Raw genomic sequence first — 17,628 nt, forward strand, 5'->3', positions numbered from 1 at the left:
AAGTGTCCCCCGACTCATTTTCAGAGCACTTAAGTGACCTGCGGCGCAGTTACAGACCATAAGCCTGGCGGGCGTATTCGTGAAAGAAAGCCCTAACTACTAGCATAGTTCTTACATGGGGAGGCCGATATTGCCACAGTTCTAAAGAACCCCGCCCCCTCAAGATGAATCTATAATTTTTTAAACAATTTTTCATTATTATAATTAAATGATTATCATAAATTCTCCTAATTACCCTTATTATCATTATTTTCATCATTTATGAATAATTGATGAATTTTATAAATCAGTGCGTTATTCATAAGTGATGAAAATTCATTTTGAAGATTTCATTCATTATATGGAGAATTATCGATGGAGAATTCAACGCCAGCAATTCATAGACGGAAAATTCCCCCGCCAACAATTCATCAAAGGAAAATTCACCGCCACCGATTCATCGACAGAAAATTCCCCGCTAGCAATTCATAGACTGAAAATTCAACGCCAACAGTTGACCGCTACGCAATTCGCCGTCGGAGGCAAAATTCACCGCAAGTGGAATTAACCGACAACAGTTTGTGCCTCCACGTGTAACCGCGAGTGACTGATTATGGGCGGTATTCACCGACATGGTTTAAACTATCCACAATCGTTTGATGATAGATCGACACGGATTGGTTAAACTCAGGTTTTTAACCAATCTATGTTGATCTCTTATCCAAAAATTGTGACTACGGTTTAAACCATGTCGGTGAATACCGCCCATTCATTCATTTTGAAAAAAATTCATTCATGAAGATTTAATTGCTGAAAGAAATTGATCGGAACTGAAAGAAATAAAATATATAAAAGAATATATACATATACAATATAAAAAATATATGAAAAATAAATAAATTAAATTGAAAAATCCAGAATAATTAAAAAATTTTAATTAATTCGGGCCCCTGTTTAACCGGGTCCCTGGTACATTGAATTAAGCTATTGTGAATCTGGATTCAGAGTTGGCCCGTGGGCTTTGTGTAAAGTTTTTCTTTTTCCCGAAATGCTTGATAGGTTGAAGACCCCTGGATTATAATAATTACTTTTCATATTAAACAAAGTAAAATTTATTTTAACAAACAGCGCGATTCGCCGATTCAGTTCAATATATTCTTGATTCCTTTTTCAAAATCTCAAACCAATTATAATTATAATCGTCATGTAAACGCGTATATGCAGCTTACAAGTTGCTATAGCAACGGGTAGCGTCCATTCAGCACAAACAAACGGAATAGGGTTGCCGAAAGGCAGGATATCACGTGACCTTTTGTCATATCTCCACCCCACCCCCATAATACCTCCATTAAACTCAACCACTTCCGTTCAAACCACGTGACCAATAACGGCTTCCGGAAAGAAGGGGAAGAATGCCGGCATATATAAACTAAAAACTAGTAGCGAAAATCCCTGTTACCGGTAACTTCTCGGGATAGTTTATTTCCCATGTAAACGGGGCTACAGAAGATGGTGTAAATGTATATATCTTCCTAATTCTTCACTCCTCTTTCCCTACGAGGGGGAAAAAGTCGTCAAACTCCCAATACTGCTCATGTAAATGGGACTTATAGGAACTAAATTCCTTGTATTAGGGAATGGTTCAACGCATTCGTTTTAACTGTGTAAGGTTTATGTGCGAGGTAATTTTTCGATGGGAATAATATGAACTATTCGAATGGTTTATATGATAGTAATATTCACCCGGGTACTCCACCTGATTCCATGTGGTTGGCGAGGGTCACGTCGTTGGACCACACGTCGAACTGCCATTTCCTCAGACCGAGAACTCCGCAGAGTACGGATCCGGAATGGATACCGATGCGCATGTTCAGATCTTCTTTGGTTTCTTGTCTGACCAACCTGTAAGAATAATAAGAAAAGTGCAAATTTAAGGGATGGTCAATTTTTATTTCGCTTGTCTTGCTCTTTGGGAATCGTGGTTTCGTTAAGGCCGCTACACACTAGGCTGCTCTGACATTTTTTTTTTTTGTCTTTTCTTAGGCCGGGATAACACTATAAAAGTTTTATAAAAGTTCGTTTATAAAACTTGAAAAATGCAACCAATAGGCAGATCAGTTAAGTTCGCTCGAATTTAACAAATGTGTTTATTGGTTACATTTTTCAAGTTTTATAAAAGAATTTTTATCAAAGTTTTATAGTGTAATACCAGCCTTATAGCGCTCCTTTGGTGTTTTAAAAACTTATCTTTCATTAAATTTTAGGCAGGACCTGGAAATGATTTTCTAAAGAGACCTATGTGAAGTCACGTTTCGGCTCACGAAGAATTTCGGCTAACGAACGCGATTCCGGAACAAATCATTCTTCGTTAGCCGAGGTGTCACTGTATATTCTTGGAGGGGGGGGTCTGCAACCTTTTCGAGTCGCAAGCACCGCCTATACCCATTATCAAGCGAACAGTAACCGCCCCCCACGGACGGCAATTTCGATATATGTATAATTGCAATCTGAAAGCAATTTTTACAGGGTGTTCAGTTGAAGTGTTCATCAAATGCTCGCGAGCACGAAATCGGACTGGAGCATCGAGAACTCTTGATGTTTCGGAGAGCACCATGGTGCTCCTCGCAAACAACAGGTAGAAGATTGCTGATTTACATCATCATCAATCAGCTCGGTGGCATGCAAACTTAAACACCCATTAAACTATCTAATCTCAATTACGAAGTTAAACATTGATTACACTGGTAAAACAAGGTTTTTGTTTCTTGGACGCTGAGTGCTGTTTCTTACGTATTTTTCGATGCTGATTCTGAATCCGTCGTCAGAAATCGTCCATCAGGCACCAGTTTTCCGCAATTTCATTTTCCATTGTTGCGAGTTATCCTAACCTGCCGTAATACTCTATACTTAGAAGATCAACATTTTTAGCTTAATAATGGGTATTATGACCATTAAAACTTGCCTCATCTGACTAAATATTATGGAATAGTACATCAAGATTCTTTTGAGATACCTCTGATCATGTGCTAGTCATGGGGACAATGTAATTAAGAGTCCCTTTCTAGGGAATTCCTGGAAATAAGGAGAGAAATGAGTTGGTGTATATTTTCGGATGCCATTGATGCTGGTCGTGCTATTTTACCTAGATGCTTGTGTAGGAGAAGCTTCATTTCTCATTTCGTTGCCTTTCAGTTCAGTTTTGTGTTTTTTGGTGATCTTATTTCTGAAAATGCCTCGAAGTTGTTTGAATCATTCTGATAATTCCTGTTATATTTGTGGAGAGCTCACTTTTAAATCGCAAAGAAAAAACTAATGCCATTGATTTGCAAAAGTTATGAACTACATTTTGGTTGCAAGATCGGAGACCAGGACAAGTTTTGGGCACCACATATATGTTGTGCTTCCTGTGCTACTTTGCTTGCAAGTTGGTCAAGAAAGAAGCCTCGCCACATGGCATTCGCCGTTCCTATGGTATGGAGAGAGCCAAAACATTCGGAATCAATGGGGAAAATACTATAAGAATGACCCTATTTGGTCAAATTGACATTTCGTACTGACAAATATCTAATCAACTTGTAAATTGAGATTTTATTCCAGAGACAATCATCGGTGAGATTTTACGAACCAACGGACTCTTCAAGAATGTACCTCAACAAAGCTATGACCACAGTGTCAAGGGACGTTGTTTAGAGCGCATGGACGCCAGAATGTTCATCTTCGGATGGAATCGAGAACTTTCAGAAGATTTTGATGTAGATTTTACTGTTGATTTTTAATTTCTCCCTCCGTATATTATGATGCGTCCATTGACGAACATTGATTATGTGTGCAATCTATATGTAATATTTTTATTTATTATTCTGAAGATATTTAATAAAATTTCCAGACACACCCATCCTCCAGGAACGCTTCGATATCTCAATGAGATGGGAAGCGGGGTGTGTTTGGTTTGCAAAGGTCAAAGAAACACGAAAAAAGTGAAATTTTGTTTACCAGTTTTATTGAGGCTAGAAAAAAATAATTATTATTTCAAATATTACACAAATAAAACGCATCATTGAATGTATTAAAATCCAACCAACCACGAGAGGAATTTTTCCTTGGGAAACTTTGAAGTAAAAAAATGAATATTTTTACGTAAAAGATGGCGGTGGTGGCGCATTAATTAGTTTAGATGAAGATGAGAGGGCGACTTCACCTTCCCCCCCCCCCCCCCCCCCCCGTGAAATGCTTTCGATAGGAATTTCGTTTTTGCTAGAGCGAATGTTAATGTTTATTCGGGAATCTTTAACGAAAAATTTACCGCCAAATATTGATCGATGGAGAATTCACCTCCAGACTAACCGTGGCCCCCGCTCTGTCCCCCTAGGAGATATAAGCAGGTTTGTCTCAGAAGACGTGGGCCACGGTGTGGAGAATTCACCGGCAACAATTCATCGATGGATAATTAACCGCCAAATACTGATCGATGGATAATTAACCGCCAAATATTGACCGATGAAGAATTAACCGCCAACAATTTATCGATGGATAATTAACCATAACACCAAACATGGCCCCCGCTCTGTCCCTTGCGGGATATAAGCGGATTACCTTGCGGCTGGGCCATGCTGGAAGAACTCTCCTGACATCCGGGCCATGCGGACATCCCCCGACTCGCAAGCCACCGGGTCCGTCCCGCCGGGACCCCACTCCATCCCAAGCAGCCACACTCCGGGAAGCTCCCGGAAACCTCCGATGGTCAAGAAGGAGTACAGGTGGACCGCCCGCCAGATCTCCGACCCAGCAAAAACATTCCGAGGCACTCGGCTCCCCCAGTCCACGAGGGAACACCCCCGTCCGCCACTCATCGCTCAAAGGAGCAACAGAACTGAACCAAACGTCCGTCCCCCTCCGGCAGCCCGCGCCCGTCCATGCCAACACCGCACTCCGTCCCCACCAATCCATCCGCAGATGGACCGTTGGGATCTCGGTTGCCAATCACTCGCTTCAGCTTCTTTGCCACCTGAAAGAAAACATGCATACATGGCACATGGAAGCACTGAACAGAAATGACAGCAAGTGCTTAACATCAAGTGGAAATTGTCAGGAAAGAACATGGCAAACATCGCAGTTCTGTTAACCGTCAAATATTGATCGATGGAGAACTCAACGCCAGCAATTCATAGAAGGAAAATTCACAGCCAAAACTTCGTCGATGGGGAATTCACCGCCAACAATTCATCAAAGGAAAATTCACCGCCACCGATTCATCGACAGAAAATTCCCCGCTAGCAATTCATAGACTGAAAATTCAACGCCAACAGTTGGCCGCTACGCAATTCACCGACAAGGCAATTGCCATCGGAGGCAAAATTCACCGCAAGTTGAATTAACCGACAACAGAGTTTGCGATCTACGTGTAACCGCGAGTGAGCGACCGAGTGACTGATTATGGGCGGTATTCACCGACATGATAGTGATAGGAACCGAGAGACACCCAGGCTCTGTCACACTCAGTGATATAAGCACATTGTCCCTGGGGACTCGGGTGCCTCCGGGGAAACCTAGCCATTTATTGATCTTGAGAAAGATATATTACATACATGGGCAGGTGCCATTACGCACTTCGCCAATAAACAAGTATAAAATTTGTAATCGAAAAATGGTGATTCTGGAAATAAATCACAATTGTAAATCACAGGTTATAAATCACATAATAATCGTCATAATCGGGAATAGTTCTTGATAAAATGTGATCTGCTTCTCTTCAGGGATTTTCATTGGATCAGTAACTATCACATCAATGAAAGCTGTCAATCTACCGCTGGGTTGATCTAATCGCTGCAACGTGTAGTTTGATTTGGTCCAAAGACATTCGTCAGCAATTGCTGCTTGTATCCAGCTTTTCGATAAGCCAGCGTGGATCAAACCATTCTCGACTACTCAGGCTCCTCTTCTTCTTCCTCTTCTCTAAACAGATGTATGAGATCGCTGTCTGGGTGTAGTTGACGTCGTAGTCTAGTGGATCTCCTAACTGGCATAGGTGGCTCTCTATCTGGTTCTGGCTCCGGGACTGTAGTTCTGATATCCTCAGGGTGCTGCTCTAGAAAGCGGACTAGTTTACGTATTTTACTTTTCGAATCTTCCCGCTTCAGGATGCACTCAAGCCAAGGTATTCGCAGATGTTCAGCTGGCTCTCTGAAGTGGAAAGCCGTTGTCTTGGGGCATAGAGTTACGTAGTGAAGAGGCGTGCCTATGGCCAAACATGAGCATTTATCACTGGGGATTGATTTGAACCTTTGAAGGTTAGCCGGAAATGGACCATGGCCCGTTACGAACATAATCATCTCACGTGACCATTTATGGTTCCGAGGCATTACATGTCGCAGGATGCTATGAGTTGATCGACCGGCCTCTGTGTTGTCATCCCACCTCTGTTGCCATTTATTCATTAGATCCTTCCATAGGATTGCTTTGGCGTGTGATGCGGGAAGCAGCAGATCACCTGTAATGATTTCGCATTCGGTAGCTTCCTTCGCCGTGGTATCCGCCAATTCATTACCCCCATTGGCCTATATGTGCTTTTACCCAAGAGAGGCTTATTCTGGTGTGATCGCAGAGAAGCTTTCTTATTGTCCTAGCCATTTCATGACTAGACTGAGGATTAGAGACCGCCAGTATGCTGGAGTGACTGTCAGATCTAATTAGGGCAGCTTTTCGATGTAAAGAAGCATCTAAGACTGCGTTGTAGATGGCGAAAAGCTCAGCCTGAAACACTGAGTTATCATCCTTTAGCTTGACCGACCATCGGGCTATTACTTGTTTACCTTTAGTCTTAACGTATGCTGCTCCAGTCCCTTTTTCCGACTTTGATCCATCCGTGTAGTATATAAGTGTGGATGACTGAAGCAGCTCACCTTCGTTTTCTGGTTCGTCAAAACGTATTTGGCTGTTCCGCAGCCCGACTGACGGGTGGGATGACCAACCCTTTATCTTTCGTTCGTATGCCTGAGGATCCAATGTATTTTCCGTCGTTGAGACTGTCTTGCGGAGCTGGAGTAGGATTTTTCACCGACATGGTTTAAACTAGTCACAATTGTTTGATAAGTGATCGACACGGATTGGTTAAACTCAGGTTTTTAACCAATCTATGTTGATCTCTTATCCAAAAATCGTGACTACGGTTTAAACCATGTCGGTGAATACGGCCCTATGTGAGCTTGCGATCAGTAACTTGGCCATTCATTCACTCGTTATCTAGCATGGGCGGAGATACCCAGCATCAAAGGTGAAGTCGACAGATCTAATGCATATATGTATAGATGAATCGACATCATCATCATCATCATCATCATGCCCCCACCCGTAGCAATAATGTCCGTGCCCCCCCCCCCAGACTTCCAAGTCTATCTCCGGCTATGTTCTCTAGGTCAGTCACTCATTCTTTCTGTAACTGGGATTACAGGCTTAGGCTACGGACACACGGGCGTGAAGCGGGAGAGGGGGGAAAAAACTGCAGAAATATTGACAACAGAGAATTGTACTGGACCGGTCACACACAACACGCGTTCCCCGCGCAAAACGCGCGTTCTCAAGGTCGCACGGTGGTCACACGAGAATTTTATCACGCTGCGGTTCTTTTTTTTTTTCCATCCCCTCCATTGTTCTTCTTTCGCCAGAAATGGAGCATTTGGATAGCGAGTTGATTATTATATAACTAGAACCGGGATTATATGCAAATGCATATGCACTTGCATATTTTGGCCTTTTAATACATATAAATGTATTAAATAATATAAATGTATTAAATAAATTTGGCCTTTTAATAAATTAATACACATAAATGCCTAAAATAAGAGAATTTTCACGGGTTTTTTTTTTTTTTCCTTGAGGTAGGATTTAATGAATTAATAGAGATGTTTGCAATACAGTATTTTCAAAATATCAACGGTTTTATTGTACCGTATTTTTCTGCGGATAATCCGCGATGGCGCATAATCCGCATGCGAAATTTGAAGAGAGAGAAAAAAATTCCACGCATAAAAATCCAAGGCAGCGTATTATTCACAGGATTTATAAAAAATAAGAATAAAAACTTGTGTTTCAACGGACTGATTATAATTGACATGCTAATTAATGGTCGCACTGTAATAAAATCACTGTAAATAAGGCTATTGTTTGCTATTGTTTATTTACGAAACAATAGCCTTATTTACAGTTCAATCAAAAAACCTTCAAATTCAGACTCGTCAGAATACTCATCAGTAGAGCCCGGATTAAGTGGTGAAATATGCAAATATGCATTCAAAAATGCCAAGATATGCATTCAAAAATGCCAAGATATGCATTCAAAAATGCCAAGATATGCATTCAAAAATGCCAAGATATGCATTCAAAAATGCCAAGATATGCATTCAAAAATGCCAAGATATGCATTCAAAAATGCCAAGATATGCATTAAAACCCAAAATATGCACTAAAATATCCTGAAAAACAAAAAGTTCCGAAATAGTTACCAAAAATAAGAAAATACCCTTAAAAAGCTGCTCCAGTAAGAAAATACAAATCTATATATATAAAATTGATTTTCTGTCTGTCTGTCTGTGTGTATGTATGTTCTCTATACAAATCTACAATTTTAGATCGATCGTCGCCAAATTTTGCATATATACCAAATGGGACCCGACTTGAACGATAGGCTACTTTAAAATTTCGTCAGACCAGGGCAAATGCCCCAAACGGGCGAAAAACTGTCGGGCAACAATGGTTTTTGGGCCTCAACAATCACTTTCCAACGTTTACTTTGGTTACCGTGGTTCCCTAGCGATGAGTTTCAGACGTGTTTATGTCTTTACAATGGTTTGTCACTTCTTTAATGCTGCCAGTTACGTATAATAGTTTATGCCTTTATAATGGTTTGCCACATTTTCAATACTCTCAGTAATGAGGCTTTTTGAATGACGTCATAATCATCATCGCTTTGAGGGTCGGGAAAAGGGTGATCCTCATAGAAATCAGTGTTAAAATTGCCGATTTTACTGTAGAAATGCTGAAATTTTGTGGAGTTTTCTGTCACATACATAATTTTAAAAATTGCATTGAATTCTAGATTTCTGAAATATTGAGTTCGATTAGAGATACACGAAGTCCATGAGATCAAATATGAAGTAATTAGCCATCCTTACTTTTGAGTTGGATATCCATGCAATAACATATTGATTTCAACCCTTTTATTTATATCTTCTCGAGCATGAAAATTGATGTCTCCGTATTGTCTTTTGATATTCAACTGCATAAATTCATAGTTTAGGATGTTTTAAAATTAATTATGGGCCCGTAAAGTACATCGAAGAAATTCCACAGCTTCAATTAAGCATTTTTGAAAGCTGAAACAGGCAGAGATGGATAACTTGAAATTCAGGAGAAGGGAATTGAAATACTTGGCACCCCTTAAAAAAGAAAAAAAATATATTCGTTTCTATGTTTCTTTAAATCTAGATTTGTTTATTTCATGAAGTCGCGCAGGAAGTCGCCATATTGGTTAACTTAGACACGGTTTGCATGTCCCTCAAAGGAAGAGGGAGATATCACGTGATCCAAACAGCCTCATTGAAGAAAACCCGGGCAACGCGGGGTATTATAGTTAGTAACAAGATAATTTCGACGCTATTTCTAACAAAAATTAAACATTTATGACATCTCTCTCGAGAAATAGTGTTACAATAAAATGATTATTATTTGGAAAATTCTTGTATTACAAACATCTCTATTAATTCACTAAATCCCGCCTCCGGAAAAATTGTTTATGAAAATATTAAGAGCAATATTTACTTGAAACATTATTGGAAAAAAGTGATTGAGCTTAAATAAACCTTTAAAAATATGCACTTATTTTCTGAAAATTCTTTGCTTTTATGCTTTTATATGCATTAATGCTGAAAAGGCCAAAATATGCAAATGTATATGCGCATAATGTATTTGCATATAATCCGGGCCAGGGTATGAAAAAATCATTTTTTTTAAATAAAAAAAATCAAGTTTTTTATTAAAATTAACTTATTGCTTATTAATTTCAACAAATTAAATAAATTAATTAGAACAAAAAAAAATTAGTGTAACAGGCAAGCTGTTAACAAGGATGTACAGCAATACTTTTATTCACAAGACACGCGAGATTTAAGTTGTATTGAGAGACGAAGACATTCTCGAGGAGTTCGATTTTAACCTTCATGACGAAGGGTTGTGTGTTTCGCAGGTCAATGTAAAATAAAGGAATGCTTCATGTTCGTCGCTTCGTATACACCTCACCAACCGTCACATTGGCGCCCAACGTTTTAAAATAGACGCGTGAGTGTTTTTTAGGTAAGCGGACATCCCCCCTAATTAGGTAGCAAGTGAGTGAAAATGTCCTATTTAGCGAAATATTGAAAAGACGAACTCCGTCACCTTGCCGAAGAGATGGGCGAACCTACCGAACCCGAGATGAAAGTGATAGAGCTGAAGAAACTTATTACGTCCAGTAGAGAATACGACGAGGTCTTCGCAAAAGGAGTGCTACAGACCCTCGTAGAAGAGAGAATTCGACGAGAAGAAGCAGAAGAAAGAATTCGACGAGAAGAAGCAGAAGAAAGAATTCGACGAGAAGAAGCAGAAGAAAGAATTCGACGAGAAGAAACAGAGGAGAGGATTCGACGGGAAGAAGCAGAAGAAAGAATTCGACGAGAAGAAGCAGAAGAAAGAATTCGACGGGAAGAAGCAGAAGAAAGAATTCGACGGGAAGAAGCAGAAGAAAGAATTCGACGGGAAGAAGCAGAAGAAAGAATTCGACGAGAAGAAGCAGAAGAAAGAATTCGACGAGAAGAAGCAGAAGAAAGAATTCGACGAGAAGAAGCAGAATAAAGAATTCGACGAGAAGAAGCAGAAGAAAGAATTCGACGAGAAGAAGCAGAATAAAGAATTCGACGAGAAGAAGCAGAAGAAAGAATTCGACGAGAAGAAGCAGAATAAAGAATTCGACGAGAAGAAACAGAAGAAAGAATTCGACAAGAAGAAGCAGAAGAAAGAATTCGACGAGAAGAAGCAGAAGAAAGAATTCGACGAGAAGAAGCAGAAGAAAGAATTCGACGGGAAGAAGCAGAAGAAAGAATTCGACGAGAAGAAGCAGAATAAAGAATTCGACGAGAAGAAGCAGAAGAAAGAATTCGACGAGAAGAAGCAGAAGAAAGAATTCGACGAGAAGAAGCAGAATAAAGAATTCGACGAGAAGAAGCAGAAGAAAGAATTCGACGAGAAGAAGCAGAATAAAGAATTCGACGAGAAGAAACAGAAGAAAGAATTCGACAAGAAGAAGCAGAAGAAAGAATTCGACGAGAAGAAGCAGAAGAAAGAATTCGACGAGAAGAAACAGAGGAGAGGATTCGACGGGAAGATGCCGAAGAAAGAATTCGACGAGAAGAAGCAGAAGAAAGAATTCGACGAGAAGAAGCAGAAGAAAGAATTCGACGAGAAGAAACAGAGGAGAGGATTCGACGGGAAGATGCCGAAGAGAAAGAGAGAATTCGAGAGAAGAAGCCGAAGAGAGGAACCGGCGAGCAGAAATGCAGTTCGAACTCGAGAGACTGAGGATAGAAGCGGAGAAGTGCCAAGCTTCCGTTCGACCGGCTGTGACAAATCGGGACTTTCAAGTGTCGGTTCCGCGTTTTGAATCATCAGATGGCATTTCATTGTTCCTGGTCCTGTTCGAACGACACATGGGATTACACCAGATTCCGGAGGAATTGTGGATTGCATATCTCATCAATAGCTTACCGAAGAAGGTGGCTAGGATCTGTGCCAGGGAGCCTGACGAGAAGTTCAAGGACTATCAGTATGTCAAAGAACTGCTGTTAAAGCGATTTAAGATACATGCGGACATATTTCGACAACTTTTTGTAGAGCATCGGAAGAACTCGGAGAGTTCATGGCATGACTTTTATTTTGAGTTGAAAACGTATCTTGAAGGGTGGTTAACAGAAGTTAAGGTTACAACATTCTTATACAATACAAATACAACGCCACAACAGGCAAACTGCCCAACGAGGTGGCTGACTTAAGAAAATCATGGATCCCCGAGCCATTTTCCTCCGAGCCCACACCCCCCCCCCCGCGGAACCCCCAACGAATCGGTACATGCGAGAATGTGCGTGTACGTGTAGTGCAACCTGACGTAAAGTTTGTTTCTGTGTAATGCTTGTTATGTGTAGTGCTGCCATCTGCCACCAGTTTTTCTAACTATGAGTGAAGTGTTATGATTGAATGATTTATCGTTGTAGGACTGTTGCTCTCTGTGGCGAGACTTTTTAACGGGGAGATTGGCTCGCATTTGCGCCTTGAAGTTGGGAACCACAGAAAACCAACTTCAGCCGACCACTTGATTCGAGAACTTGATTAATCTGGTCATAGCTGATCAGATGAAAAAGAAGTGCCCTCCACAAGTGAAAGAACATTTCATCGATGTATGGGCCATGTTGATCTCCCCATCGGAACTAGCGGAGAAACTCGACGCGTATGAAGATGCCAGGAGTACTTTCACAAAGAAATTCAACCAGCAGTACGATGTCGAGGGTCGTCGAAAGCAAACACCGAGGAAATATCCATGGACGTCATCAAAACCAGCGATTCGTGCAGATGAACAGACACTTCCCATGATCAGCCTGGATGAACAGCGACCTGTAAGCTGCTATGGATGTGGATATCCGGGGGTAATTAGAGCGCAGTGTCCGACCTGTAATCCAGAAACGACAGCGACCACCGCTCAGTTTGGTCAGTTGGAACTGGATCTATGCTCTTCTGTAACAAAACCCGTAGCATTGTTAAAAATTCATGTAAATGGCAAAGTGGGAACTGCCTGTGCCGACAGCGGTGCTACGCACTGTATCGCAAGTGATACTCTGCATCGTATTTTGAAAGAGCAAAACGCCAAATTTCATCGGGAAACTATCGAGATGCGTCTTGCAAACGGACAGCAATCAACGGTGAATGTGTTGACCACAACGGTATTGGTCAACATCCAATGGAAGCGACTAAGGACGAAATTTATAGTTCTTCCTGGAATCGTCGGTAACAGAACTCTTTTGGGAATCGACTTCCTAGAGAAAGCTGGTATCGTGTTGGATATCAAGTGAAGGGTGCTAGAGAGGAGAACGATAAATGCAGGGGGGAGCGGCTTTAAATATTCTGATCAAAACCCTAACGCGCGCCGATCAGAAGGTCGCAGCCATGCCAAAAGAAGTCGTGAAAACAGGTTGACTCCCATGCGAAGCCTTACAAGAGGTTCTGTGAAGCAGAAGGTGGAACAAAAACGGAATGAACGCAAAGGTTATGTCGACCACAGTCCCAGGCAGAGTTCTCGAAGGAAGAACTGGTCGACAAAGTTCACACCACAACGAGACGGACCATACCTTGTGCTATCCCAGAGATCTCCTACGACGTACGCTATCGCTAATCCAGCCAAGCCAAGCGTCCCTCTTGGCGTATACCATACCTCTGCTCTCACACCATGTGGGAAACCGGATACTGTTTCCTTAGTGCCATTACGGAAAAGGGGATCGACCACCTAAAGGTGACCTCCCTCTCACATCAAGTAGGAAGCCGGATGCTGTATCCGTAGTGCCATCACGGAAGAAAGGACGACCACTCAAAGTTGGAACTAACAAGAACACTGCACAACTTCCCACAACGCCTATTGCTGGTTCCTTGCCGGGACGTCCGCGAAACCAGAGGGGGAGTATGTAACAGGCAAGCTGTTAACAAGGATGTGCAGCAATACTTTTATTCACGAGACACGTGAGATTTAAGTTGTATCGAGAGAAGAAGACATTCCTGAGGAGTTCGATTTTAACCTTCATGACGAAGAGTTGTGTGTTTCGCAGGTTAATGCAAAATAAAGGAATGCTTCATGTTCGTCGCTTCGTATACACCTCAACAATCGTCACATTAGTTAAATAAATCAATTACAAGAAACTAATTATAAATGGCCATAATTATCAAAAAAAAAATACGCCAACGCGTCGATGACCCCGAATCATAGGGGCCGGTGAAAGCCCGAATTTCGGACATTGGCCGCGTCAACTGGTTTGGCTCCATCGTGAAGGAGCATCGTCTGCCTGTCGTAATAATGCGGTAATGGTCATAAGGCGCTTATAACAGACAACCAATAAGGAGCTGGCACTTTGACGTCACAAAACTTGCGTTCGCGTCCGAAATACGCTCTCTTGTGACCGGGGGGTGAAATCTGCTCGAAAACAAGTTTGCGTCCAAGCGGGAAAACTCTCCCGCGTGTCCGTAGCCTGATACTTCACTCACCTGATAACTCAGAAACCTCACTCGCGCTCAATTCACCCATTCATAGGCACCGGAACCTGGGGGGTGGGGGCTGAGGCTATTTGTGCCACCCCAATCATCATCATTATTATTAATATTATCTTTTTTGAGTAATTCGGACCAACAAGTAGAGAAACGCTAGAATATAACACAATCAATACCTTTCACATTATCATCAATCAGCTCGGTGACATGCAAACTTAAACACCCATTTAACTTCGTAATTGAGATTAGGTAGTCAAACATTAATTAAAGAGGCTAGAAAACAAAAAAATAATCATTCAAAATTATTACACATAAAACGCGTCATTTGAATGAACTAAAATCCAATCAACCACGAGAGCAATATTTGCACCCCCCCCCCTCCCCCGCGCCGCCCGGGGAAAACCCTTCAACAGGTAAAAACGAATATTTAATTAAAAGATGGGCGGCTGCGGATCGTTAATTAGTTTTCCGCATCTGAACAAAATTAATTATCCCTAACGTTATAAATACACACAGAGATGAAGATTTTTGTGAGGTCCCCCCCCCCTCAACCAACACCGTGGAAACGCTTCCGATAGGGAATTCCGTTCTGGCTGGAGGCAATGATAATGTTTATTCGGGAATCTCTCATTGGCAGAGGAATCGAGGATCGATCGGAGGATTGAAATAGGGACCGACGCGTGGGAATCAAACGAGGAATCTTTGCGTGGTTTCTCGAACGGTTCCGAATCGTGCAGAAATGCAGCGCGATACGCTCGATTTTACGGACGGCGGAGGCGGATTTGCGGTTTGTTTTTGCCGATAGAGGGCTACGCGAATTTTTGCCGCCCTTCTCTCATTTTTAGTCTAATTTTCTTGACTATGACTGAACGGTGTACATGCTATGACCTGCTTGGCTCCCACTCCCATAAATATGCCTGTTTCTCCAGTGCACTCTTTTAGTAACCCACGTGCTCAAACAGTCTCTAGGTTACTTTTTGGTCATTTACATGTTTGCACACTCTCTAGGACACTGTTTTCGTCATTCGCATACTTACACATACTCACAGGGCCACTGTTCTGGTTATTTACATCCTTGGGCACGCTCTGGGTCACTGTTTTGATCACTCTCATTCTCACACATTCTCTAGCTCACACACTGTCTAGGTCACTCTTATGCTCACACACACTCCACGTCATTTTTTTTTGGACATTCACATGATTGCACACTGCTTTGGTCACTCACGTGCTTGCACAATGTTTTGGTCACTAACGTGCTTTAGATCACTCTTTCACCCTTTCAAATGCATGCACACGCTCTACGGCACTCTTTCAGTTGAGAGTCAGAAGTATATTTATATGGTTGCCATGAAAGAGCATGTTTCAAATGGTTTGGAATCGTGCAGAAATAGCTACCTATAATGGGATATGCCCCATTACGGATGGATGTGGGCAGACTCGGATTTAGTTTTGCCGCTAGAGAGCTACACGAATTTTGCCACGCTTCTGTCATTTTCTAGTATTTTTCTTCACCATTCAATCCCCGCATTCGAAGCCCTGTGCTACAACCCGTTTGCCCCCCCCCCACTCATAAATATGCCTATCTCGCTAAGTCCTTAGATCACTCACATGCTTGCGTACCCTGTTAGTTAGTCACACGCTCACTCACAGGGTCGCAACTACGAGGGGAGCAGGTGGGTCTGGTCCCCCGGGCTCTGGACCAGAGGGACGCAAATTTCACACTATTGCAGTCACCCACATCCTAACCCTCGCTATTCGCCACTCTTTCATTCGTTCATTCACATGCTTGCACATGATTTGTGTCACTCTTTGTTCATTGACATACTTGCACACACGCTCTACTTTAATATCGCACTCTCTGGGTCACTCTCATGCTCAAACACACTTTAGATCATTATTTTGGCCATTCACATGATTGCATACTTTTTTAGTCACTCACACACACGCTTGCACACTGTTTTGGTCATTCACATGCTTCCCACATTGTTTTGGTGGCTCACTTGCTTGCATACTGTTTTCGTCGCTCACATTGTTGAACATTGTTTTGGTCATTGTCATGCTCACACACTCTCGAGGTCGATCTTTCAGTCACTCACATGCTCGCACACGCTTTGCATCAGTTTTGTGATCATTCACATGCTTTTGCACACACGCGATATAGGATACTTTTTCATCATTCACATGGTCACACACGCCCTAGGTTATTTTACTGTTTTTTGTCATTCACGGGCTTTCGCACGTTCTAGGTCACACGTTTGCTTACTCACGTGCTTGCACACAGTTTTGGTCACTCACATGCTTGTCCACTGTTCCCAGTCTTCCACTATTCCCATGCTTGCACACACACTTAGCATCACTATTTTGTCATTCACATGCTTACGCACGCTTTAGGTCACTCTTTTGTTCACTCACGTGCTTGCACACTCTTTTTTTCGCTACTCACATGCTTGCAAACTCTCTGGGTCGCTCACTAACTTGGTCTCTCTCACTCTGTTGTCAGAGACGGATCCATGGTGGGCTCTGATGACTTGATCGCAGCAAAAATTGCTACCGCAGGGAGTCCCCCATCGAGGGGTTAGCGCACCAACCCCTCGACGAGTATAAAAAACAAGCCTGCCGTTCGGAATCGGCAATAAATTGTAGGTCCCGGTCTAATTAGCCCTCGTGTGCAGAAAATGACCGTGGTGTGACAAAAATGATCAAATGATCAAAACATAAGTATTCCACGAAAGAGAGAGATCACTTAAGCGACCCGTGGTGCAGTTCCGCATCACTTGACTGCCCTCCACGCCAGATCACTTAAGCGACCCGTGGTGCAGTTCCGCATCACTTGACTGCCCTCCACGCCAGATCACTTAAGCGACCCGTGGTGCAGTTCCGCATCACTTGACTGCCCTCCACGCCAGATCACTTAAGCGACCCGTGGTGCAGTTCCGCATCACTTGACTGCCCTCCACGCCAGATCACTTAAGCGACCAGTGGTGCAGTTCCGCATCACTTGACTGCCCTCCACGCCAGATCACTTAAGCGACCCGTGGTGCAGTTCCGCATCACTTGACTGCCCTCCACGCCAGATCACTTAAGCGACCCGTGGTGCAGTTCCGCATCACTTGACTGCCCTCCACGCCAGATCACTTAAGCGACCCGTGGTGCAGTTCCGCATCACTTGACTGCCCTCCACGCCAGATCACTTAAGCGACCCGTGGTGCAGTTCCGCATCACTTGACTGCCCTCCACGCCAGATCACTTAAGCGACCAGTGGTGCAGTTCCGCATCACTTGACTGCCCTCCACGCCAGATCACTTCAGCGACCAGTGGTGC

General features: G+C 42.5%; 1 protein-coding gene across 1 annotated transcript in view; it reads right to left on the reverse strand.

The window, feature by feature from the left end:
• LOC149068037 (adenylate cyclase type 8-like) overlaps positions 1 to 17,628 on the reverse strand; it is a 178,765-nt gene that overhangs the window by 65,198 nt on the left and 95,939 nt on the right. Inside the window, exon 10 of the mRNA XM_089251634.1 lies at positions 1,723 to 1,881. Coding sequence (XP_089107760.1) covers positions 1,723 to 1,881 — 159 coding nt within the window. The remainder of the gene's footprint in view (positions 1 to 1,722; positions 1,882 to 17,628) is intronic.

The sequence above is a fragment of the Pholcus phalangioides genome, unplaced genomic scaffold (genome assembly GCF_987345545.1).
Source record: "Pholcus phalangioides strain wild (caught in Gottingen) unplaced genomic scaffold, Ppha-v1.0 ptg000027l_1, whole genome shotgun sequence".
NCBI classification, from domain to species: domain Eukaryota; kingdom Metazoa; phylum Arthropoda; class Arachnida; order Araneae; family Pholcidae; genus Pholcus; species Pholcus phalangioides.